The 26,382-nt window shown below is 38.6% G+C and overlaps 1 protein-coding gene across 1 annotated transcript in view; it reads right to left on the bottom strand.

Moving 5' to 3' along the window:
- The window catches only part of RMND5A (required for meiotic nuclear division 5 homolog A), a 61,842-nt gene that overhangs the window by 29,806 nt on the left and 5,654 nt on the right, over window positions 1-26,382 (bottom strand). Inside the window, exon 2 of the mRNA XM_081157142.1 lies at window positions 11,414-11,556. Coding sequence (XP_081013268.1) covers window positions 11,414-11,556 — 143 coding nt within the window. The remainder of the gene's footprint in view (window positions 1-11,413; window positions 11,557-26,382) is intronic.

Genomic DNA, 26,382 nt, shown 5'->3' with positions numbered 1-26,382 from the left:
TCACAAACAGAACAAAATAGTTCTGTAATAGCTTTGTTAACGAAGTTGACACTGAAACGACAACTCAGAGAAGACTGGTAACAACTTGTTGACTGAACCCACCACCAGGTCAATTGCATACTAAAACAAAAACATCAATATTTTCCATAAAATTTAAATAAATCCTACAGTCTCATAAAAAAATATTTAAAATGCCCAGGATACACACTTCACCCAAAAGCAGAACATGCATTCTTTTCAAGTGCACATGGAACATTTTCCAGGATAGATCACACGTAAGGCCATAAAACAAGTCTCAATAAATTTAAGAAGATTGAAATTATATCAAGAAATGAAATCAAACATCTTCTCTGATCACAAAGATATAAAACTAAAAATCAATTACAAGAAGAAAACTAAAAAACACTCAAACACATGGAGGCTAAATAACAATAAACAATAAGTAGGTTAACAATGATATCAAAAAAGAAATCAAAAGATACCTTAAGACAAATGAAAATGAAAACACGACCCAAAATCTGTGGGACACAGCCAAAGCAACTCTAAGAGGGAAATCCATAACAATACAGGCTTACCTCAAGAAATAAGAAAACTCTCAAATCAACAATCTAACCTTACACCTAAAGGAACTAGAAAAAGAAGAACAAAGCCCAAAGTAGAAGAAAGGAAGTAATAAAGATGAGAGCAAAAATAAAGTCTAAAAAAAATACAAAAGATCAATGAGTGCTGATTCTTTGAAAATACAACAAAATAGATACACCTTTAGCCAGATTTAGCCAGACTCATCAAGAAAAAAAGAGTGCCTAAATTTAAAATATCAGAAATGAAAGAAAAATGACAACCAACACACAGAAATACAAAATATTATAAGAAAGTACTACAAACAATTATATACCAACAAATTGAACCACCTGGAAAAAATGGATAAATTCCTAGAAACATACAATCTTCCAAGACTGAATCAGGAAGAAACAGAACATCTGAACACTGATAACTACTAACAAAAATCTAATCAATAATCAAAAAACTCCCAACAAACAAAAGTCTTGACCAATGGCTTCACAGATTAATTTTACCAAACATATACGCACCCAAACTCATTTTACAAGGGAAGCATCACCCTAATACCAAAACAAAGATATTACTAAAAAAGAAAATTATAGGTCAATATCCCTGATAAACACAGATGCAAAAATCCTCACCAAAATATTAGCAAACTGAATTCAGCAGTGTATTAAAAAATATGACATATCATGATCAAGTGCGATTTACACATGGGATGCAAGGTTGGTCCAATATCCACATTCAATTAATGTGATACACTACTTAAAAACAATAAAGGAGCCTGGCCGGGCGTGGCTCAGCAGTTGAGCATCGACCTAGGATCCAGGCGATCAGGGTTCAATTCCTGATCGGGACACATGCCCAGGTTGCAGGCTCAATCCCCAGTCAGGGGTTGCGTGCACGAGGCAGCTGATCAATGACTCTCTCATCATTGATGTTTCTCTTTCTCTCCCTCTCCTCTCTTTGAAATCAATAAAGATATATTTTTAAAAAAAAATAAAGGATAAAAATCAAATGATCCTATCAATAGATGTAGAAAAGTATGACAAAATGCAACATTATGATTAAAACTCTCAGCAAAATGATAGAGGAAACATACCTCAACATAATAAAGATCATATATGACAAACCCACAGATAATATCATACTTAACAATGAAAAGCTGAAAGCTTTTTCTTTAAGATTAGAAACAAGACAAGGATACCCAGGTTCACCACTTTATTTATTAACATATACAGAAAGTCCTAGACATAATAATAAGACAAGAAAAAAAGGCATCCAAAATGGGGGGAAAAAATAGAAAACTGTCATCATTGTCCTAGCCGGTGTGGCTCAGTGGTAGAGCATTAGCTCATGCACTGGAAGGGGCTGCGTGTTCGATTCCCGGTCAAGGGCACGTATCTGTCAATTACTCTATAAATGTCTAAGTGCACCCTATGAGCAAGAATCATTGAGACTAATTACAAAAGAGTCCTCAACAGATTAACCTCATTCAATCCAAAAACAATGTTCAGATTTCTACTTGTTCATTTAATGATTATTCTCCAATCCCATCAACTCCCAACAAATTATAAGGTGTCTGTTCTGCAGGAAAGAAATAAAACTACTTCGCCCTGGCCAGGTGGCTCAGTTGGTTGGAGGGAAATCCTGTACACCAAAAGGTTTCGGGTTCAATCCCTGGTCAGGGCATGTATGAGAGGCAACCGATCAATATTTCTCTGTTTCTCTAAAAGTCAGTTAAACATATCCTCGGGTGAGAATTAAAATAAAATAAAATAAAAAGTTTATTTAAAAAAAATAAAAACAACTTTGTTCAGCTCAAAGCACAGACCATATTAAAACAATTGTCAGTAAGCATTAAGTCAGAATTTTAATAGCTATAACCAGAGACTTAACTGCTCAGATCAAACAGAAGAATTCCTTCAAATCTTTCCTTTTCATACCACAAGGAAATGTTGATCATCTAGGAAACTCTAAGAGTATAGTATTTCAACAAATTGAAACAGTTTGACAATGATGCTGTTTTAAAATCTTTTTTAAAAAATCTCTTATTGTTGACTGTATTACAAATGTCCCCACAATGATGCTTTTCATGTACCTTTATTTCCATTGTACCTTTATGTACCACTGTCACTACTATACAGGTAAGAAAAATCGTATACCCTTAACACTCAGGGTATCTCTACTACATTCAAATAATATAACTTACTTGCTAGTCTTGGGAAATACAACTAAAATGTGAGTAAGCAATACATTTAATTAAAATTTCTGAACTCCCTTCTACCATTCTGATTTTCTAGTTAAAACTACGGAGGTAAATAAGTAAACGTTTTTCATAGATTATTTTCTGTTTATCTGTAAAATTTAAAACTATAATTATAAAAAGAGGTTGAGGAAATGCAATACAGTGTCAGAACTCCTTTTGTTATAACTGCACGTTCTTACTATTGCATCAGAGCTAGGATGTGTTCCAGCTTCTGTTGCTAGGCGACCAAACTGGTTTGCAAGGCTGCCCAGAAAATCAGCAGCACTGCAAACCAGCCAAGAAGTGGCTAATGAAGAGAAATATCTATTATTAGCACTTCTGTTTTACTACACTTTTTCCTTTTAAAAAAAGAAGAAAAAACCCTGGCAGGTTTGGCTCAGTGGTTGGAGTGTCAGCCTGCGGACTCAAGGGTCCCAGGTTCAATTCTGGCCAGGGGCGCATGCCTCAGTTGTGGGCTTGATCCCTGGCCCCAGTTGGGGCTCCTGTGGGAGGAAACCAATCGATGTCCCCCCCCCCCACTTCTAAGCATCCAGTTACTCTGCTTTAGGAGTGAGAGGTAATACCACACAGAATACTTAACAGATAAGAAGAAGATTTGGAATCTAGCTCCACTCAGTCTGAAATAATAACTACTTCACATATAACCCACAAAAGATTAGTATCCAAAAGTTGTTTTTTATTTTAAATTCCTACCAATCAAAAATAAAGACCAACAACCTAATAGGAAAAAAAATGTGCAGAAAATAAGAAACTAAAAAAAGGGGGAAATTCTAATAATCAAATACAGAAAAAGATGCTTGACCTCAAAGGTGATGAAGGAAATGCAAATTAATACAAGTAGGTACTATTTCACATCCATGTGATTAACTTAAAAATTTTAAAAAGCTGATAACACCAAGCGTACATGAGAGTCTAAGAAACAAGAACTCTTATACATAATGGTAGGATTGCAAATTGACATCAACCCTTTAGGGAAAAACTTAGCAAGCCTAGTAAAGCTTGATGAGGCACATGTCCCATGATGAAATAATCCATATTTAGGCATAGACCAAACATCAGTGCTTCAAACTATGGACTAGAAAATAAATTTAGTAGTATGTCATCATCAGCATTTGCAGATATATTTTAGATGTAGATGTTACCTTTTTAGACATTCCATTCTCCCCATGGTATGAAACTGACTCCTCTACTTTGGTTTTCAAAGTTAAGAGAAAGGCAGGTTTTGCCAGATCAAGGAAAGGGGGTAGGGAGGGGAGATAAAGCCAAACTGATAAGTTTTTATTTTATAAACCAAGGGGGGTAATGTGGCATGGTCAGATTATGCCAAACTACTCTGCTGGGCTTATTAAGATCCTTAAAATCCTCCATAATTAACCATCTGTCACACCTGCATCCCTATCTCCTCACAATTATCTTATATACCACCTTTCGGTTCTGGTGAGCTGCTTCTGAGTGCCTTTTTTTTTTTTTTTAAATAGATCTTTATTGATTTCAGAGAAAGGAAGGGAGAGAGAGAGAGAGACAGAAACATCAATGATGAGAGAGTCATTGATTGGCTGCCTCCTGCACACCCTCCACCAGGGATTGGGCCCACAACCCAGCCATGTGCCCTGACCAAGGATCGAACCTTGATCGCCTGGATCCTAGGTTGATGCTCAACCTCTGAGCCACGGCTGGCCGGGCCTGAGTGACTATTTTAGCAATTCTCCCAAAGATGGCACATACCTCTTACCATTTAGATGCATAGGACAGAAATTCAGCTCACTAGGGATTGATTTCCTCAAGGAATTCAAGTTGAGAAAAGCTCCACAAAGTCTTAAAATCTGGGTTTTTATTCCAGTTCTTCCATTTGCTCTTTAGTTCTGTGATCTCAGGCAGGCTACTTAATCAAAAAGTCTTAGTTTTCACATCTGTATCTGCAGACAATAATCCCTACCTTACAAAGCATTGGTAAAGACTAAATTAAATAAGGTACACGCAACTCTATCAGGAGCAATCCCACAGTAAGCCTCCAATACGCAGTAGCCGAATCTGAGAGGCAGGTCTTGCCACCAAATCATCTACTCTACATTTAAAAGAATCTTCCTTTTAAAAAACATAAATAAGAACAAAAATACAAAAGCACATTAACAGAGGCATTAATAACAAATTCATTAATTTAAAATCACTTGAGTACAATTACAGACTGGGTCAGTTGACAGAGCTTAATAGGTGTAAAGACCTATTCCTATCTCAACCCAACCTGGCCTGGATGCTAAACCATGCAAGCTATTTCACTTTGTAGCCTCAAGCAAAAATGGGTCTGTACCAGCTCCAGGTCAAGTAGGATTCTCTGATCCTGCATTCTAATATAAGATCTGATTGCAAAGGTCCAGGCCTTCCTCTGAGAACTGAACTATAATTCAACAAATAATTACCATTATCAACTGTCTTTTCATTCTGCTCAGAGCAGAAGCAGTAAGAACGATACAGACCCATAGCTTAGAGCTAATTATGTAATGTGACAGACGGTAGAAAAAGCAGAACTCATCTTCTCTTTTGAGAATGCTCTTCAGACTGAAAAAGGCAAAACCAATATTGTTTCATAGACACTGAAGCCCCATATGAGTGGAGAGCATACAGCTGCTTATAGGAGTCAGGACTCTTGGTTCCTACGAACAGAAATCGCTTTTGCTCAAAAAAGCTGGATTTAAAGAAAGACTCTGGTAACCAGGGTCTCAGATTTTTCTCAAGGGCTACAAATCACTCCTAGGCTCACACATTCCCAGCCCTTCTTTCTGTAAGGGCTCTACTAAAACAGATACTAGGGAAAGACCTTGAGACACCCTCCCTGAAACAAATAACTGTGGCCAAGCGAAAACTGTGGCCTTGCAAATATTTAGAGACATTGTCTACTATATTTTCTTGGATTACTCACTACTAATTCTGAGGGTGGAGGGGTTAGTTAGATGTTTTATTTTATTTTTAGGGAACATGTTCTTGGTTTTTTAATCACTATTGTCTCTTTATAACTTTGTTAATTATTCCTTTTCAATCATTCTAAAAATTCCACCCCAAATATATACTAAATTATCTGTCTGTATTTCAGAACTCAGCAATTTTTCTTCTTAAGCAGAGTGAATTTTCTGTCTTTTTAATTTCCTTTTTTTCCTTCAATAACAGTAACATCTCTCTACTTGATAAGGATTTATTCATTACATTAATAACAGAACTTCAGAGCTAGTACACATCTGACCTCTCCCACATAGTCTACCTAAACTACTATTTAAGGCTAAATTTAAGACAATTACCTTCCACTGATATCTTTCTTTCTCCTCCCAAACCCCAACCATACCTACATAAAAGGCAGTTCCAAATTGCTCACCAGAACTACCTTAAAATATTCTATATTTCACTTTTTATAGCATTACTCCATTTGCTTTTTAAAAGTCAGCATTTGCCTCACCAGTGTAGATGCTCCATCTAGTGACAAAAATCAGCTAGGGCAATATGGTTCAAAAATATTTTCATTTTATTATTTTTAAAAATCTTTTTATTGATTTTTAGAGAGAGAGGAAGGGAGGAAGAGAAACACTGATGTGAAAGCAGAACATCAATTGGATGCCTCCTGCATAATCCCTGGTGATCGAGCCCACAAGCCGGGCATGTGTGCTAACTGGGCAGTGGACCAGCAATCTTTTGGTGCTCCGGGTGATCACCAACCAACTGAGCCACACCAGCCAGGGCTAAAAAATATTTTTAAACATTATTCTCTCCCTCAAAACATTACTGGCCCTGCAATGGCCTAATTTCCTATTATGGCAGTGTTTAAGAACAGACTCTTAAGACCTTTTTCCAACTCTTGATTCATCACTTCCAAGCTGTACACCTGGGGTATGTTAATATCTCTGAGTCTTAGTTTCCTCACACACAAAATGGGAATAATGTACCTGCATGATGTGATGTAAATAAATATACTGAAGACTTAGCTCAGTATCTGGAACATAGTTAACACTCAATAAATGATGGGGAAACCCTAGTACACTGCTAGTGGGAATGCAGACTGGTGCAACCACTATGGAAAACAGTATGGAGGTCCTCAAAAAATTAAAAATGAAGCTCCCTTTTGACCCAGTGATCCCACTTTAGGAATATATCCTAAGAATCCTGAAACACTAATCAGAAAGAATATATGCACCCCTACGTTCATAGCAGCACAATTTACAATAGCTAAGATCTGGAAGCAGCCCAAGTGCCCACCAGTAGATGAGTGGATAAAAAAGCTGTGGGACATTTACACCATGGAATACTACACAGCTGTAGAGAAGAAGGTTCTTGTACCCTTTGGGACAGCATGGATGGACCTGGAGAAAATTATGCTAAGTGAAATAAGCCAGGCAGAGAAAGACAAACATCACATGATCTCACTTATATGTGGAATCTAAAGAACTTAATAAACTGATGAACAGAATAGATTCAATGACATGGAAGCATGGATCAGACTGACGAATGTCAGAGGGAGGGAGGAGGGCGGGTGGGTGGAGGGGGAGAGAGTAACCAAAGAATTTATATACATATATGCACAACCCAAGGACACAGACAATGGTGTGGAGAGGGACTGGGGAGGGGGGATGGGACAGGGTGGAATGGGTCATTGGGGGAGATAAAGGGACATTTGTAATATTTTAAATTTTAAAAAATTAAAAAATTAAAACGCATTAAAAAAAAAAATAAAAAAATGATGGCTATTATATTCCTATTCCTGACTTCTCCTTAGTCTAATTTCATCCTAGAAAATCCTCAACTGCTTTTATCATTCACTCCCTTTTCCCCTAATCTCCTTGGACTAAATCCATAGGACCTCCATCATCTGCCTCCCCCGAACCTGATCTTGCTCTTTTCCGAACAGGGTGAGCCACTCTAATCAAGTCAGTCCTGAGAGTTTTTAACAGGAGTCAAGCACATTCTCAGTTGTTGTTCAACACCTTTCCTGGCTCCACAGAAAACCACACCTCACTGCTCTCCTGCTCTAAATCTTATCCATTCTTCCAAGTCAAATTTAAGATACCAACTCCACAAACCTTAGGTCAATTAACAGCACAATGGTCTTCCTTTTACTTTATAGTAAGCAGAGTTCATCCCATTCAAACGTATTTTATGTTGCCTCAGAGTTTTTTCAGTTCTTCTATATACACAAAAAGCACTTCTGCATGACCAAACTAGACCACAATCTTCCAAAGAACATGTCCTATGTGTTTCACTTTTAACTGTCCCATAGCAAATTTCAAATACCTTAAAATCTTAACATTATATATTTTAACACACACACAAGTCTAAAGAAGTAATCATTTCATTGACTTTTCTTACTTCTTAAAAAATAAACTAAAAAAAAAGTCAAAAGAAAAGTAAAACACTGAATAAAACACGCTAAACAGGACAGAGTTCTAAATTTTCTTAAAATGGAGGGGGGGAGTAAATAGACTAACACATGATTTGTTTTTACCAAAAAATTGCCACAGAACCCAATAGCTGATATTATGAATTTTAAATAGTGATCATAATACTATGGACATCTGAAAAGTCAACACATTAAAGCAGAAATTCTCAACATTTTATGTTTACAATAAAAAAGCCACAAAACACCTTGGCTAGTACCACAAACTTCTTTTTCTGCTTACATTTTCAGAGAAGTAATAACTAGAGATTTTTAAAACACAAGAAGCATTAAAACACTAAAGGAAAAAACATCGTTTAGTGTATCAAAAATTTACTAAAGTTCCTCACTGTAAACCAGCCAGCTCACAAAGGAGTCATAGTTTCTTGGATTGTCCTCCTCTTGGGAGGATGGGAACAAGTGTCCTGAAAATGAAGCTCACAGGCTGCTGGACAGCATTCCAGCTGATTACTCAAGTCTGTTTGTTGTGGTTTTTAAAGCTTGTGCCACAATGGCTTCTGCTTCATCCTGTTTTTCACGACCAATCCATACAAGCCTACCAAGCCTTTACAACAGGTGACCCTGGAAGCTTGTACAAATTTACCCGGTCACAAGTTAAAAAAAAAAAAAAAAAGACTTTACAAGTCAATGGAGTCTCATGTGACAACAGCCTACACAGAACTCCTTGTGTATGTGAGAAGCTCGTGCACAATGTCTAGGTAGTTCTAGTAGGGTAACAGCTTCCTCCACAGCTGAGGCCAAGTAGATGCCAAAAATAAAAATAAAAATGAGAAAGAATGCACTAATAGATGTTAGAGAACTGGGCTAAAAGATCCAGGCTTTTTTCTGTGCCCTAGCACTAATTCAATAAATACTTATCAGAATCTACTTAGTAACATAGTTTCATATGATGGATCAGAAGAATCTAGGTCACCTAGAATTTAAACTACTTTCATAAGAACATAAAACTACCAAAAAGAAAAATTACTTGAAAAAGTCCTTGCAAATTCCAAGTACATGAAAAAAAATATGTCCTCAAAAGAGAAATGAGTAAATTAAAATATGTAGTTAGGAACATTTACCTCAAACCCACCCCACCCAAAAAGCCAGAATTTAGGTTACTCACTATGTGTTCCCTTGGTATCCATTCTCAAAGAGATACTGCCATTTCTAGCACCAAATACATTTAAATGCTTTGCCTCAAAGATTAGCCAAAATATTTGACAACCCTTATGAACATCTGTAGATCTGCAAGATCAGGTGGAAGATGTGCTCAGTAGTTACTAGTAGCTACGGGGACAAGAGTAAAAGAGGGTCCTGATGACATAACAGACACAAACTAGGAAATGGGGAAACCAGTAATAGAATGCAAAGCCAGTGAAATATTTGCCCAAATGCTCCTGGATCCTGGTGGCCAGTAGTCCGCACACTTGAGGTGGTTGCTGAGGAGTTGCTACCTATTCCCAGAATCTGGGATCTTTTTTCAGATACTTTTTCTGATTGGCTGCTTTGGGAGCTTCAGCTCTTCTCACTGTCGTGGCATCTTCTGGTCCTGCTGTCCCGCCCTCTGTCATAACTGCAGGCAGCCTGGTGGTCAAGCAAATCCCTCCAGGAACCTTCCGGGGTTTGAACCATCAAAGTCACTAGAATGCCTTGGTCACTGCCAGCCACTGAAATCTGAAGCTTCCTAATAAACACCACCAGTAGTTACTTCAGCCTAGACAAACTGAGGGTTTTTTCACCCACAATAATTTAAGATCATCTCTAAAGTGCCTCACCACCATTCAAGTAAGCCCTTCAGTTGGTACACAGCAATAATCACTTCAGGTAACAACTGAAGACTTCCAATGCCATAGCCCCAAAAGGTCTGCTGCCAAAGCCTCTTCCCAAACTCTGTTCACGCCCTCAGAGTTACCCAATAGGCATCACAACCTCAAAGCTGTATCAGAGAAAAGTCACTGCCTTTTCAGCCTTTGTTGGCAACAGCCATCACTGATCCAGAAATGGCACTGCTGCCACCAACACCCCCTCTTTCTGGCTACTTTTGCCGTGTTGAAGCCCTCGGCACTATGGAAGTGATCAGAGCTCTCTGAAAGGTCACTAACACTTCTATAAGCCACAGCTACCCAAACAGTTCGCAGAGCGCCCCTGCCACTCACGGTCCTGACATACTGCACCTACCCATTAATGATACCTCGTTAGAAGCACAGTTCTGACTTAGGCTTCCTCAAGTTTAACCTTCAATACTACTCTTCCATAGGATGATTTCTAACAGGTTTATCCAGGAGTTAGAGCCACTCTCTGGATTCCATGAGATTCTATCTACATTACAGTCATCACTCTTGTGTACAGACTAAGCAACTCATAAGACTGGTTAGGAGATGCATTTGCTACAAAGAGCTCTCCCCTAGAAGTTCTTCCTGCTCTACCAGAATTTTACAACGTGTGAACAAAAATGTCCATAACCAGTCACAAACTCCCCAGTGGCTGAAGTGGTCAGAAGTACCACACCATAGGCCTCTTTTCTTAGGCCCCACTAGGGCTATGAACTTTAGCACTGGCACAATGCTAGAAATGATAATTGCTTATAAGTGAGCCACTAAGTCAAAGATTCAAGAGATGTTTTAAGAAAAATCACCCAACACAAGTGACAGACCTCGCTGGCTAGCAACCAACTCACACACAAAGCAACACTGGAGAAAAGCAATCAGCATGCACACAGGAAGATGAGAGTTAGGATGATACAGGGGAGAAGACTACAAGGGTGTTTTCTTAATTATTCCATAGAGCAGACAGAGTCACAGCCAGGAAATTACTCAGGAGGTAGGAAAAGTTACTCCTGTAAACAAACTCCTTCGCGGTAGGTTAAAATTTCTTTGCAAGCTTACTCATCATGACAGTAGGAGCTCTATTCATATAAGCAAATGGATAAATAACAAGGCTGTAAAAAGAGGGGGTTTTTTTTGGTTTTATTTTTTATTTTTAAGTAATAGCAACAGGGAACTTTAAGAATAACACAGTAAAAAAAATAAACGGATCTGCAAAAGTTATTAAAAGCAGGAATGAAAGGAATCACATAGAATAATTTGAGAAAGCTAATGTTATCAAAGCAGTGACAGAAGATGAAGGATGATACTTAACAATACCAAACACTCCCTTCAACACCATACCTTATCAATGGCTTTTCCAACCCGAGAAACACTGCTGTGGATGTCTTTGTGGTCTGAGGCCAATTTCTGAACAGTATCCTTTATCCTTTTACAGCACTGTGTCAAAACAAGTGAAAGTGTCCCTGACAATTCAGCATCTTGGCCTATAAAAAAGAAAAAAAGATTGGTTATGAGAACAAACCCAAAGATGGCACTTTTCAAACAGGCCCTTTGGAACAATGAAAGATGGAAGAAAAGCGAAAAAAACTCAGTGTCTACTTTGAAGCAGAGGGCCGCATCCAAGATAATATTTTTCAAGTGCAAACTAAGAAAGTTACCTTAATATTTTTTATTTTATGGAATAAATAAGAAGAATTTACTGTGAAATAAACCACTTTTGTAATTACTAAAATCAGCATAGACTGAGTAATATTTCCAAGACATTTTTCAGAAAATGTCTCAATAAATAAATTCACGTATTCAATTTGCTTAAACTGTTCGACTTATTTGCAAAGCATTTGACTGTTACTAAATTTCCTAAAGAGAGATTATTTAGCCTAATTGTTTTATATTCTACATAAAGAAGAAGAAGAAAAAATAAGAAACTCCTCTGGATATCATGATGTGCAGAAATGAGTGAAAATAACAGGCTTGGAAACTACTCTCCTTAAAAAGGCCTGCTTGCCAGATTAATCCTGGGCTGGCATCGGGGAACTTGGACTTCAGGAGGGCTCCCACCACCCTAACTGAAAAGAATGGTTCACTGTGCCTAAACTGATGGTACAAAGTGGTTTACATTAAACTCCTGCTGTCCTTCTGGGAGTCTGGAATCTTGGTATGTGCTAGGCGGAGGAATCCCATATGACCAGTCTCCAATAAAACACACTCAATACAATGTCTCTAATGAGCTTCCCTAGTAGAAAACACTTAACACGTTACAATTTGATGCTGAGGGAATTAAATGTATCCTGTGTGACTCCATTGGAAGAGGACTCTTAAAAGATTTCTCTGGGGTTCCTCTGGACCATGCCCCATGTCCCTTTTCCCTGAGCAGATTTTGCTTTATACCCTTTTGCTGTAATAAATCTCAGCCATTAGTGTGACTACATGCTGAGTCCTGTTTGTCCTAGTGATCAATGGACACTAAAGATGCCGTCATGGCGACTCTTGACTCACATGATAAATGCGCTGAAATTTACCATAGTTTACACCCTCTTTCCCTATGCCACGTCCTCAGGAAAAGGAGAAGAGAGGAAGGACAAACTCAATCATATTTGTCAATTACCCTGAATATATACATATTTCCACCAGCAAGCAAAAGGCCTGGCTTCTGAAATCCTACTCAATATTACAAAGCAGTGGTTCTTAAACTTTAATTCATTTGCGTCAGAATCACCTGGAGACCTAGTTAAAACAAAGCAGTTGGACCCCATTTCCAAGAGTTTCTAATTCAAGAGGTCTGGGAGGATGTGGCCCAAGAATTTGAACAAGAACAAAAGTACAGCAGCCCTAGTATCTTCATTCATTCAACCAGTATTTATTGAGCTATCATTATGTGATAGGTATAGCAGTAAAACAAAACCACCAAAAATCCCCATCCTAAACTTACCTTCTGGTGAAAAAGATAAATAATACACAAAATAAATCAATTATATGACAGAAGATGATACATGCTACGGGGGTGGGGTGGGGTGGGGGTAGAGAGCAGAGTAAAAGAGATGGAAGTGTATGTGGGTTAAGCAATTGTAATCTTAAAACAGGTGGTTATGGCAGGTCTCACTGAGAAAATGACATTTGAGCAAGGACTTGAAAGAAGTGAGGGAATTAGCTATCTGGCTACCTTAAAGGTGAAGAGTGCCAGAATCTGCTATTCCAAAATATGCCTCTTTAGCGTAAGGATTACTTTGAGAAATAGCAGACAGAGGAGAAACTATATAAACAGAGTGGAAGTTACCGTTTTGTAAGGGAAATTTACATTTATAAAAGAAATCTCCATTTGTAAGGGTGTACCAGGAAGAGAAGGCTGGCTCTAAATCACAAGAAAGTTTTATCAACTTCCAGTCAACATGGTAGAGTAGGTAAAGGCTATATTTGCCACCTCCCACAACCACACCAAAATTACAATTAAACCACAGAATGACCATCAGTGAGAACCACCTGAAATCTAGCTAAACAGACGTCCTATAACTAAGGATATACAGAAAAAGCCACATGGAGACTGGCAGGAGGGGCAGAGACACAGAACTGGCTGCTCTAACACCCACATGTTACAGTTGAAAATCAGGAGAGAGATTTCAGCTGAGGAGGTTCCCCCTAAGGAGCGAGGGGTCCCAGCCCCACACTAGGCTCCCCAGTCCAAGGTTCCAGTGCTGGGAAGAGAAGTCCCCATAATTTCTAACTGTAAAAACCAGTGGAAGTGGTAGCACATGGAGCAATATACTGATCTTGTAACATAGAAACCACACATGAAACCTATATGTTCATATTAACCATTGTCACCCCAATAAATTTAATAAAAAATAATTAAATTAAATTTAAAAAAATAACAACAACCGTGGAGATAGTGGTTGAGTGACATGGAGGGCTGCTGAAGTCCCAGGCATTCCTCTTAAAGGGCCCGGAACAACCTTACTCGGACTCACTCACTCTGAGCTCCAGCACTCAAAAAGAGCCAGGCACAGATAGGGAGGAACTGAATTGTATGGCGTCAGGCTGGAGGGGAAGCTTTCTCCCAGACAGAAGTGCCTGCAGAGGCCATTGTTTCTTTTCTGAGCCCTTCTCTGAGAGAGCCGGCAGGCAGGCACCATATCTGAGCCTCCATCAACCTAGCCAACTCTGTTCACCCTGCCCTGGTGATTCTCAAAGACCCCGCTCCACCCAACTTGCAGGCCCACCCAAACCACTGCTAGCACCTTTTCCATACGAACAGCCTATCTTGGCTCATGCTGCAGATGTTCCTAGTATCTCTCAAAGGTTCACAAACCCCAAACAAGTAGCATCTGACCTTGGCATGCCCTGTACCTCCCTCTTGCTGGGCAGCCCCAAGCCTGGCACTAGTGGCAGAGAGCCTCAGTTCACAGCTTAGTCTCTCCCAGACACCTTCAAGCCCAGCACAAGTGGTCAACATCTGCAGATCACTTTGTAGCTCATATCAAGTGGCCCCTGGCAGGTCACAGGCAGCAGCTGACCCTGGCCTGCACCTCCCAAGAGGCCCAATACCAAAACACCCATTGGCCAGTTTCAGACCACACTAGAGCACCATCCAACCACATCCAAATGATACATTCAAAGGGCAGGCTCAGCAGACACCAAGCAGAGAGCTGCAATAAAGCAAACCCTGCTCCACAGGGTCAGGCCCTGCACAACAGCTCCTCTACTATAGTCATGGGCAGTCCTCGCAACCAATCAGCCCAAGGGCCAATCCCTCCAATGAGGTGCCAACAGCAATCAAGGCTCAACTACAAGAGGGCACACACAACCCACACAAGAGACACTCCTGCAGCACCTGGCTCAGGTGATCAGGGACACTGTGCTACTAGGCCCCACAGGGACCACTCTATCAAGACCAAGAGACATGGCAGCTCTACCTAATAGACAGAAACAAACACAGGGAGGCAGCCCAAATAAGGAGACAAAGAAACATGTCCCAAAACGAATGAATGGAGCAAAACTCCAGAAAAAGAGCTAAATAAAATGGAGACAAGCAAATGACCAGAGTCCAAAACATTGGTTATAAGGATGCTCAATGATCTCAGTGAGAACCTAAACAAAGATAGAGGAAACATAAAATTAGAGATAGAAAACAAAAAAAGAACCAGTCAGAAATGAAGAATACATTAGAGCCCTGGCCAAGAAGCTCAGTTGGTTAGATCATCATCCCGATATGCCAAGGTTACGGGTTAGATCCCCAGTCAGGGCACATACCAAAAAAATCAACCAATAAATGCATATAGTGGAAAAACAAATTGATTTCTACCCCCTCTTCCTCACTCTTAAAAAAAAATCAATTTTATAAAATGAATACATTAGACAGAATCAACAACAGATTAGATGAAGCAGAGGATGGAATCAGAGATTTGGAACATAAGGTACCAGAAAACACCCAATTATAACAGCAAAAAGAAAAAAAGAATTTTTTAAAAATGAGGATAGTTTAAGGGGCCTTTGGGACAGTATCAAGAGTACCAACATTCACATCATATGGGTACCAGAAGGAGAAGAGAGAAATCAAGGAACTAAAAACCTATTTGAAGAAAGAATGATGAAAAACTTCCCTAATCAGGTGAAGGAAATAGACATACAAGCCCAGGAAGCACAGTGGGTCCCAAACAAGATGAAACCAAAGAGGCGCACACCAAGACACATAATAATTAAAATACCAAAGGTTAAGACAAAAAGGGAATTTAAAAGCATCAAGAAAAAATCAGCTAGCTTCTTTCTGATGAGTAATCATCTGACAGTCTTATGGGGGCTCCCTTGAATGAAACTAATTGCAACTGTCAGCTGATTTCTCAACAGAAACTTTGCAGGCCAGAAGGGATTGGCACAAAATATTCAAAGTGATGAAAAGCAAGGACCTACAGCCAAGATTACTCTACCCAGCAAAGCTATCATTTAGAATCGGAGGACAGATAAAAAGCTCCCCAGACAAGAAAAAGCTAAAGCAGTTCACCACCACCAAACCAGTATTATAAGAAATGTTAAAGGGACTTCTTTAAGCAGCAGCAGCGCTGGCCAATTTGGCTCAGTGGTTAAGAGCATCAGCCTTCAGACTGAAGGGTTGCAGGTTTGATTCCAGATCAAGAGCATGTACCTGGGTTGAAGGTTCAATCCCCAGGCCCACCCTGGTCGGGGCACATGTGAGGGGCACCCAATCAATGTCTCTCTCCCTCCACCCCCCCTCCACTCTTTCTAAAAAAAAAGTAGAAAAAAAAAATCAATGGAAAAAATATCATCAGGTGAGGACAAAAAAGAAAAAATAAAGATCAAAATTATGTATTATAAAATGGCAATAACTACATATCTATCAACAATTACTTTAAAAGTAAATGGAGTAAATGCTCCAATCAAAAGACATATAGTAGCTGAATGGGTAATAAAACTGTCTACAAGAGACGTCAGATCAAAAGACATACAGACTGAAAGTAAAGCTATGGAAAAAGATTATTTTATGGGAGGAAAAAAAAGCTAGGCTAGCAATACTTATACCAGACAAATAGACTTTAAAACAAAGGCTATAAAAAGAGACAAACAAGGACCCAGTAATTCCATTTCTGAGTATTTATCCAAAGAAATCCACAACACTAATTCGAAAAGACATATGCACCCATATGTCCGTGGCAGCATTATGTACAATAGCCAAGATATGGAAACAACCTAAGTGTGCATCAATAGATCAACGGATAAAAAAGAAGTGGTGCATATATACAATGGAATATGACTCAGCCATAAAAAAAAGAATGAAATCTTGTCATCTACAACAACATGGATGGATTTAGAAGGTACTGTGCTGAGTGAAATAAGTCAGAAGAGAAGGACAAATGCTGTATGATTTCACTTATATGTGGAATCTAAAAAGAAAAGTAAACAAACAAAACAGAAGCAAACTCATAGAAACAGAGAATATTTTGATGGTTTCCAGATGGAAGGAGTATTGCAGGGATGGATGAAACGGGGGAAGGAATTAAGAAGTACAAATTGGCAGTTACAAAATAGTCATGGAGATGTAAAATATAGCATAGGGAATACAGTCAGTAATCTTCTAATAACTATGTACGGTATCAGATGGGTACTAGGTTTATTAGGATAATCACGTCATAAGTTACATAAATGTCTAATCACTACATTGTACTCCTGAAAATAATACAACATTGTATGTCAACTGTAATTGGAAAAAAACACACAAAACTTTTATAGCCATGGCTGGTGTGACTCAGTTGGTTGGGCATCATCCTATGCACCAAAAGGTTGTCGGTTCAATTCCCGGTGAGGGCACATGCCCAGGTTTTGGGATCTTTCCCTGTTAGGGGGCATGCAGGAGGCAGCCAATCAATGTTTCACTCTCACATTGATGTTTCTCTCTCTCCCTTCTTCTGTCTAAAAATAAATTAAAAATCTTTAGCGCTGGCCGGTGTGGATCAGTGCTTAGAGTCGGCCCATGCACTGGAGAGTCATGGCTTCGATTCCTGGTCAAGGGCACATACCAGGGTTGCAGGGTTGGTCCCCAGCCCCAGTTGGGGAACATGCAGAGGCAACCAATCGATGTGTCTCTCACATCAATGTTTCTCCCCCCACACACACACACTCGCTCTAAAAATCAATGGGAAAAATATCTTTGGGTGAGGATTAAAAAAAAACACAAAACTTTTTATCAATGGGGAAGGCAGGATTAGATCTGCATAACAAACCATATTCTTGCATATTCTTGCTTACTGTGCTTTTCCTGGTAACCTCCCCATATCTTTCTTTTGCCTTTAGCTGAAGGTGGTATTTAAGCCTCGATTTTAAGCCATCTCTAAGTTCCTCATTTTTCCTTAAGTATCTCCCTGTATACATGAGGTATACATGTCAATAAACTTGTTTTTCTCTTGTTAATCTGTCTTTTATTTCAGGGGTAGAGGTAAAATTATTTCCCTCCACTACAGGAGAAAGCATTCCAGGCTGAGGGGAGAAAAGTCTTGCAGAAATATACCTAGACTATGCAAGGAATTATGAGGAGGTCAGTGTGACTGCAGGAGATTTCCAGCAAAGGAAAGTAGGAGAGGAAGTCCAAGAGATAATCAGGGTCCAGATCTGTAGGGCCTTTGTGGCACTGTAAAGACTCTGGCTTTTACTTTGAGTGAAAGGGATTATCTACTGCCAGCTTTTGAGTACAGCAGGTACATAAACTGATATAACATTTTAATATGGTCATTCTGGCTGACAAGAGGATTACAGGAACAGAGGCAGGGAGATAAGTTAGTTAGGAGGTTGTGGCTCAGCCCAGAGTGTTGGTTGTAGAGGTGGTGAGAAGTGGTTGCATTCTGGATACATTCTGAAGGTAAAGCCAGTAGGAATTCCTGACTGGATATTTAGGAACAAAAGGACTCACAGATGACTCCAAGATTTTTAGCCTGAGTCAACAAGAAAGATGAAATTGTTTTCCATTAAGATAAAAAAGACTAAAGGCTGAGCAGGTATAAAAGGAAGGGAGAGAGAGTTCAGTTTGCGGGCTTGCTAAATTTGAGATGTTGAGTAGTCGCCCCAGTGCATACGTGGAGAAGTCAGCTGGATATACAAACCTGGAGGAGTTCAAGAGTAAGGTCGGGGCTGGATATACAAATCTGCGAGTCACTGGCACACATACGATACTTGAAGCCATGAGACTAAATGAAATTACCTAGAGAGCCAGTGTAGAAAGACGTAGTAAAAGGAGAGGATCCAATGAACTAATTCCAAGTTTATGAGAAAAGGTGAAGTGGGAGTGAAAAAGAAGACTAACAAAGACTACTGAAACACTACCTGTGATAAGAGGAAAATCAAGAAAGCATGGTGTTGGGAGAGCCAACTGAAGAAAACATGTCGAGGAGGGGGGAGTAACCAATTGTGTTAAATATGCTGCTATGTCAGGTAAATGGTAGACTGAGAACTGACCACTGGGTTTACAATGTGGATGTTATCAGTTAACATGACAAGAACAGTTTCTCTAGAGTTTCAAGAACAGAAATCCTAGAAGGCTGCAGGGACCGTAAAGTTGGAATATAGAAAATCTTACTCAATTACAACTACTTAAAGAAGTAAAAAGCAAACACAAAATAGTACCCATAAGGTTCCCAACCCAACAGGGGGTGGCCAAAATAGAAACTGCGCTCATCTCTAAGTACAATTGCACAAAGTATGTAGCAAGTCTTTCCAACTTCTAATAACATAATTTAGGCTAGAGAAGACTTGATAATTTAGGAAAATTTCAAAATCTAAAAGGTATTCCATTGATACTTTGGGCCATAAGAATCTAACTGCTTCAGTAGCTCTACTCTGACCATTTCTAGTCTTTCTAATCTAAGCCTTAACTAACATCTCCTCTATGAACCTCACCTTTCTGCCCATAAGCTTATTCGGTCTCCATAATTCCTAATGAATTCTGTTCCCCCCACTACTCCTCTGGCACTAAAGCATATACCATTTAACAACTTCATGTATATATGCTATCATCAGTCTCAACTAGACATAAGTCCTGAAAACAAGACAAGGTACTCACTGTAATCTATATACTCCAGTCTTATCACATGCCTCGCACATTTGGGGGAATTTAATGTAAGTATTTGGACTGATGGTAAATAAAGCAAGGGAAAAGAACAGTGAAAAAGAAAGCAACCTTCAACAAGTGGTGCTGGGATAGATAACTAGAAAACCACAGAATCACACCACATATAAAAATTAACTCAAAATGGAATAAAAACAAATACAAAAGCTGGAATCAAATTCTTAGAAGAAAGTGGGTGTATTCTTGACCTCGGACTACACAGATATGATACCAAAAGCACAAGAAACCAAAGAAAAAAATAATTAAGTTGGACTTCAATAAAACTAAAAACTTCTGAGTTTTGAATACTACCAAGAAAGTGAAAGACAACCCACAGAATGGGAGAAAATATTTGCGAATTATATACCAGATAAGGGCCTAACATCCAGAATACATAAATAACTCTTACAACTCAAAAATGACAAGAGAAATAACAAAAAACAATGAGCAAAGAATCTGAATAGACATTTTTTCCAAAGAAGTTGCACAAATAACCAATAAGCCCAGGGAAAGGTGTTCCACATCATTAGTCAACAGGGAAATGCAAATCAAAACTACAATGAGAAACTACTTCGGACCCACTGCGGTAGCTATACTGAAAGAGAAGGATGACAACAAGAAGTGTTGGCAAGGATGTGGAGAATTTAAGAACCCTCATACATTTGCTGGTAGATTGTAAAACGATGCAGCTGCTATACAAATACTTTCACAGTTCCTCAGAAAGTTAAACATAGTTACCATATGACCCAGGAATTCCACTCCTAGGTATATATATACCCAAGATAAGGAACATATGTCCACGCACAAACTTGTACATGAAGCACTATTCAAGATAGCCAAAAGTGGAAACAATCCAAATGATTAACGAATAAACAAAATGTGGTATATCCATAGAATGGAACATTATTCAACCATAAAAAGAAACAAGGCACTGATACATGCTACAACATGGATGAGCCCTGAACACATTATATTAAGTGAAGTAAGCCATATACAAAAGGCCACATATTATGTGATTCTATATAGGAAATGTCCAGAACAGGCAAATCTACAGACAGAAGTAGATTCATGGTTGCCAAGGACTGGGGGAGGGGGGAATGGACAGGGACTGTTAATGAGTAAGAGATTTCTTTTGGGAGTAATGAAAATGTTCTGGTTATGGCTGTACAACTCTGAATATATTAAAAGGTAGTTAATTATATAATTTAAGAGAGTGAATTTTATGATATGTGAACTATAACTCAATTTTAAAAAACAACTTTAAAAAGGAAGCCATAACTCCTATCCATCCAGACATGTTTGTTTCTACAGTCAATAGACAACAAAGTAAGCAACAGATTAGAGGGGAAAAAAGCAGAGACCAAACTGGTTGAAATTTACCAACTGAACTTCTATGCCCCAACCTTGAAATCCATAGGTATTTTCAAATCTTAACAACTCACATATCTGGATTTTGATGGAGGTCATGGTTCGATTCCCGGTCAGGGCACATGCCTGGGTTGTGGGCTCGATCCCCGGTGGGGGACGTGCAGGAGACAGCCAATCAATGACGACTCTCTCATCATTGATGTCTCTGTATCTCTCTCTCCCTTTCCCTTCTTCTTTCTGAAATCAATAAAGATATATTTAAAAAATAAATAAGTAAAATAAATGATAGATTCTAGTAGTATAAGGTCAATTATCATTGAGAGTTCTTGGTATGCCCCAAGAAAAAATAATTTCTACAAAGTATTTGGAAGCACAAGAAAAGTATAATGAAATAATCTGAAAGAGAACCCTGGGAAAGCCCTGCTCAAAGAGAAAGAGTCAACTAATGCATTTTCAGTGGAAAGCAGCCAAAGGTAAAAACAGGTTTGAAAATCACTGTAGTAACCAAACTGAGTGAAACCAAACTTCAGTCCTAAAGGGAAAGTTCTAATGTTCTTCTGACTGCTCTATCTGAAAACAAAACCTGCTTCTAGGAGACCCTTTCTGTGAAAGAAATCTAACTGGATTCAGTTCCTAGAAGTAAAGCTGTGGGGATTACTGAGACAGCCATCTTTACCATAAATAAACTAGATCTGAAGGTGAACAATGGAATACAGGTTGGCCACTGTGGTAGTCACTTTTTACCCAGGATGAATCCTGTGTCAATTGTACTTTTCAAAGCAATAAACCTCCCTGGATTCTGGCCCCTACATAATAATGAAAGAAATAGTTCTGAGGCAGTGTCCATCATCATTTACAGTAACCACAATTATATGTATATGCATGCAGTTTTAGGTTTGCAACAAAACTGAAGAGGTACAGAGATTTCCCCTACACACCTTGCCCCTACACATGCATAGCCTCCCCCATTATTAATGTTTTCTGATATTTTTTGCAAAGGACAAATCTACACTGACACAACACACTCAGCCAACATCTATAGTTTACCTTAGGGTTCACTCTTGGTGTTGCACATTCTATGGGTTTTGACAAATGTACAGACATAGGTATATCCCTCATTACAATATCTTACAGAGCATTTTCAGGGCTCTGCTTAGTCATCTCTCCCATCTACCCCATCCCTGGCAACTGATGATCTTTTTATTGTCTCCATAGTTCTGCCTTTCTGAGAATGTCAAATAGTGGGATTATACAATATATATAGCCTTTTCAGACTGGGTTCTTTCACTTAGTAATATGTAATTTCAGTAGACAAGTGTACCCACCCCCACACACCCCAATTTTCAAATAAAACACATTCACAAAATAGAGCCACCCCAATTATAAGTTTCTTCTCTCATCCAAATAATAACCTCCCAAAAAGAAAAAAAAAAAACTTTAAACATGTAGTAAAGACTTGGAGTGAGAATTCACAGGCTTGTGTTTCCTTGATTGTAAAAGAAAATTATCCTGAAGTTTAAAGAAATGAAATTCATCTCAACTTTAATACATAATGTGTTCCTATAAAAATGTATTCCAAGCAGAATGTAGGAAGGTAGGACAAACTTACACATTAAAAGGGATGCCTGGTTCTCACAAAGTGAAAAATCATAAAATTCCTAGTTATATACTGGTTTTGTAAATAATCAATACAGTTTAGCACTTTGTATATATATCTGTTCAATTATTTTCCTACATTACTGATCACATAGCTTAAGACAACCATATGTCCAACCATACAACAAGATTTCCTCATCATTTTAGGCCATCTAATACAATCGAGACAAAGATATCACTACAAATGAAAACTGTGTTTCTCATACTTAGTATTTGCATTTTCAATTTTGTTTGACAGTTGCTTTTATGATATGGGTGGAGGACCTCAAATAATTTGTACATACACTGTTAAAGGTAGTGTTGCTAAAACTAAACAGCTGGTTGATAGGCAGCACTACAATGCTGTAGCTTGATATGTCTGCACACTGGCAGATAATCATAAGTTCTAATTTGATCTATAAAAGACAATTTAGAGTTGTCAATAACACCAAGAAGTACATGCTGCCTAAGAGTCAAATGCATGAGAGATGAGACCCACTATAATTGAGAGTGCTCTATAGAAAATGGTGAGGCACAACACAGAAAGGTATTGCTATAATGATAATTATTCAGATTTCCAAAAAGGCTGAAAACCTCACCACCTAGGACTAGAATATTATGGTGGAAATAGATAGCAGGATTCCCTCAAAATTACTAATACCTGACTTAACATTGTTATGAATATCCTGGAGGCAGAAAAATTTTAAATATACAAGTTTATAAAGATTACATATATTGCATTTGAGCTCTTCTGAGTTATTAAAAGCTAACTCCACTTTCATAAAATGAACAGAGGGCTTAAATCTGGAATTAAGTGGAAAGCAAAATGGCACATACTTTTGATGTAGACAAATACAAAGAAACCCATTTAGTAAACATAGTCCTAACTGTACCTAAAAGAAAACTTAAATCTCATAGAGGAATACACTCCAGAGACCATTCTAGGTTAGTTCCTTTATAAAAAGTTAAAACAGAAAAATCCAAAAGATTAGGCATCTCTAAGGCTGTAAGGGGAAAAAATTTCTACCTTATCCTACTCTTATGAAAAAAAAAAAAAAAATTATACCTTAAAATAAACAAAATGAAACAAAGGCAAAGACAAAACAGGAAAAAAATAAAGTCAAAAGGAAGGGAGAACCATGACACTTAGATTCAATGAACATTTATTGAGCATTGAATTACTGTGTCAGTAGTGTTCAGGGCATAGGCTGGGTTCTAGACAGACTAAGAAATTTAGAATGGGAGTAAAAGGGTACCCAGGATGAAAGGGTCTAAGATAGATTCTAAAGAAGTCATCGACAAGGTGAATATGGGTATGCTTGCAAAACAGTAAAATACAGAAACTTGAAAAGTTAAGGTTGGTATTAAAAAATAATACAAGACTATTTCATACTGTGAGTAGCAAACTAAGCTGTGGTTTATTAAAGTTTTATGCTTCTGCCCGGCCAGCGTGGCTCAGCGGTTGAGCATTGACCTGTGACCCAGGAGATAGCAGTTCGATTCCAGGTCAAGGCACATGCCCCGGTTGCAGGCTCAATGCCTCGTGCAGGAGGCAGCCAATCAATGACTCTCATCATTGATGTCTCTCTTCCTCTCCCTTTCTCTCTTTAAAATCAATAAAAATGTATTTTTAAAAAAAGGTTTTAAAAAATAAAGTTTTATGTTTCTTATGAGCTACCTCAGCACCTAGGACACAGTAGCTGTTCAAAAAAGATTTACTCAGAGGGAAAAGGAAAGGGTATAAATAGAACATGCTCATTTTTCTTCTACAGGCAGTACACACTGAAAACAAAAACTTTTTTCAGTATATTAATAGCTAGCAAATCTGCAAAGGAAAGTATAGTACTTGTTGGTCAACCCCTGACAACAGAACAGTGGATTCAATAGGTATTGTGATCCATGCACCAAATCACAGCCTAGTGCACTGCAAAACCAAGCATGGGGGGGGGGGGGAGATTTATATTTAAGAGCTAAATTACATGGTACAGACTAATAGTGCCCCTGAAGCAGAGAGCTAGACCGGAACGACTGACATAGGGAAGAAAGGGAAGGCTTCAAACAGTAGACTAGGAGACAAGAACTGGACAGAGAAAGACGAAAAAGGGGATGGAGGCTCAAGTTTTTAAATGCTTGCTAGATAGTCCCACTTTAGAGAGCCTACTCACTCCCTTCAAATTCAAAATGTAGAGATTAATTTCTAGGCATCTCTTTTTATCTTTGAAATAAATGGCTGAACCACATAAGGTTTATTTTAGCATTTAAATGGAGATTTCATATTTAAAAACAAACTCAAATTTCTACCTTCCCCTCTCCTAAACTTTCTTTTCTCTTCCTGGTTCCATAATTGTCTACCTGCCACTCATGCTCAAAACCTTAGATTAGCCTTTGATTTTTCCAGTCCTTCTCTCCCACTCTTGCCAGACTCTATCCATTCAGGCACCAAGTCCTGGAAATTTCTTCCCTCAGGAATTCTATGCATGAGTTCCCTTAACATCTCTACCACCACTACCCAAAACCAGGTCCCTATTTCATCAGACCTAGGTTGACACTTAATCTTAACTAGTCTTCTTGCCAAACCTCACTCCCAATTCTAACCCACTTAAATGCTGCTGACAATTAGTCTCTGATAATGTCCCTCTGGTTCAAAACTCCTCCCAACCGAAGTCATTCAATACCTTCCCCTAGGCTACTACCCTCCCTAGCATCCATGACTATATAAAACCTTATTCCAACTTAATTTAAATTATTTTACCTCATTTCTCCCCACCACTGTTCCCAGAATTCCTCTTGCACTCTCACTCCTCTGCACCTTTGTTCTTACCAACCACCTCTCCTGGCACCCCCTCCTTTCTTCCTACTACCCACATTCAGTGTCTCTACTGAAATTTCCCACATGTTAGAAGAGGCTCCTTGTCTCAAATCCTACCCCTTGTCTGTACCACTTAATCAGCGCTTGGCCTATATACAGAAGCTCCTCGACTTACGATGGGGTTATTTCCAAATAACCCCAATGTAAGTTGAAAGTATCATGTCAAAAATGCTTAATACATCTACCCTACTGAACATCATAGCTTTAGCCTAGCATACCTTAAACCATGCTCAGACTTATATCGTTTACCCTAGTGATGGCAAGGCTGAGTGGAGCTGCAGCTTAGTGCTGTTGTCCAGCATCATGCATCATACCACGTATCTCCAGCCCAGGGAAAATTTTAAATTTTAAAATTTAAAGTATGGTTTGTACTAAATGCACATCATTTTTGCACCATCATAAAGTAAAAAAATCATAAGTCAAACCATTGTAAGTTGGGAACTGTCCGTATATGGTCTTGCATTACATGGATTGTTTGTTTGTTAAAAACACACCAGTCTCATCCCTAACTAGAGCATGAGAATGATTGCTTGTCCTCTGTAACTCGCAAAAGACAGCCTAGTTCCACATATAATTAGTGATTAACTGCTATTTGACCAGGCACTCTCAAGTTCAATTAAATACCCCTCTTCCCCAAGCAGTTCCTTCTAAGGGCTCCTTCTCTTCCCATTTCTCTGAACTGCTGATATTTGTATCAACCAGAGCACTGACATATTCTGAGCCAAGGCCTTGGTTTCCGCCCCTCTCAAGTGTAAAGGTCTGACCTCGCTATCTCACTAGTTTCTTTAACACTGTGCTCCTTATACTACTGTTTGACTATCCATATAGTATTAAGCA

Source organism: Miniopterus schreibersii (assembly GCF_964146895.1).
Source record: "Miniopterus schreibersii genome assembly, chromosome: 13".
In the NCBI taxonomy this organism is placed as follows: Eukaryota; Metazoa; Chordata; class Mammalia; order Chiroptera; family Miniopteridae; genus Miniopterus; species Miniopterus schreibersii.
The sequence above is the reverse complement of the archived record's forward strand: the minus strand, read 5'-3'. Positions and strand labels throughout refer to the sequence as shown.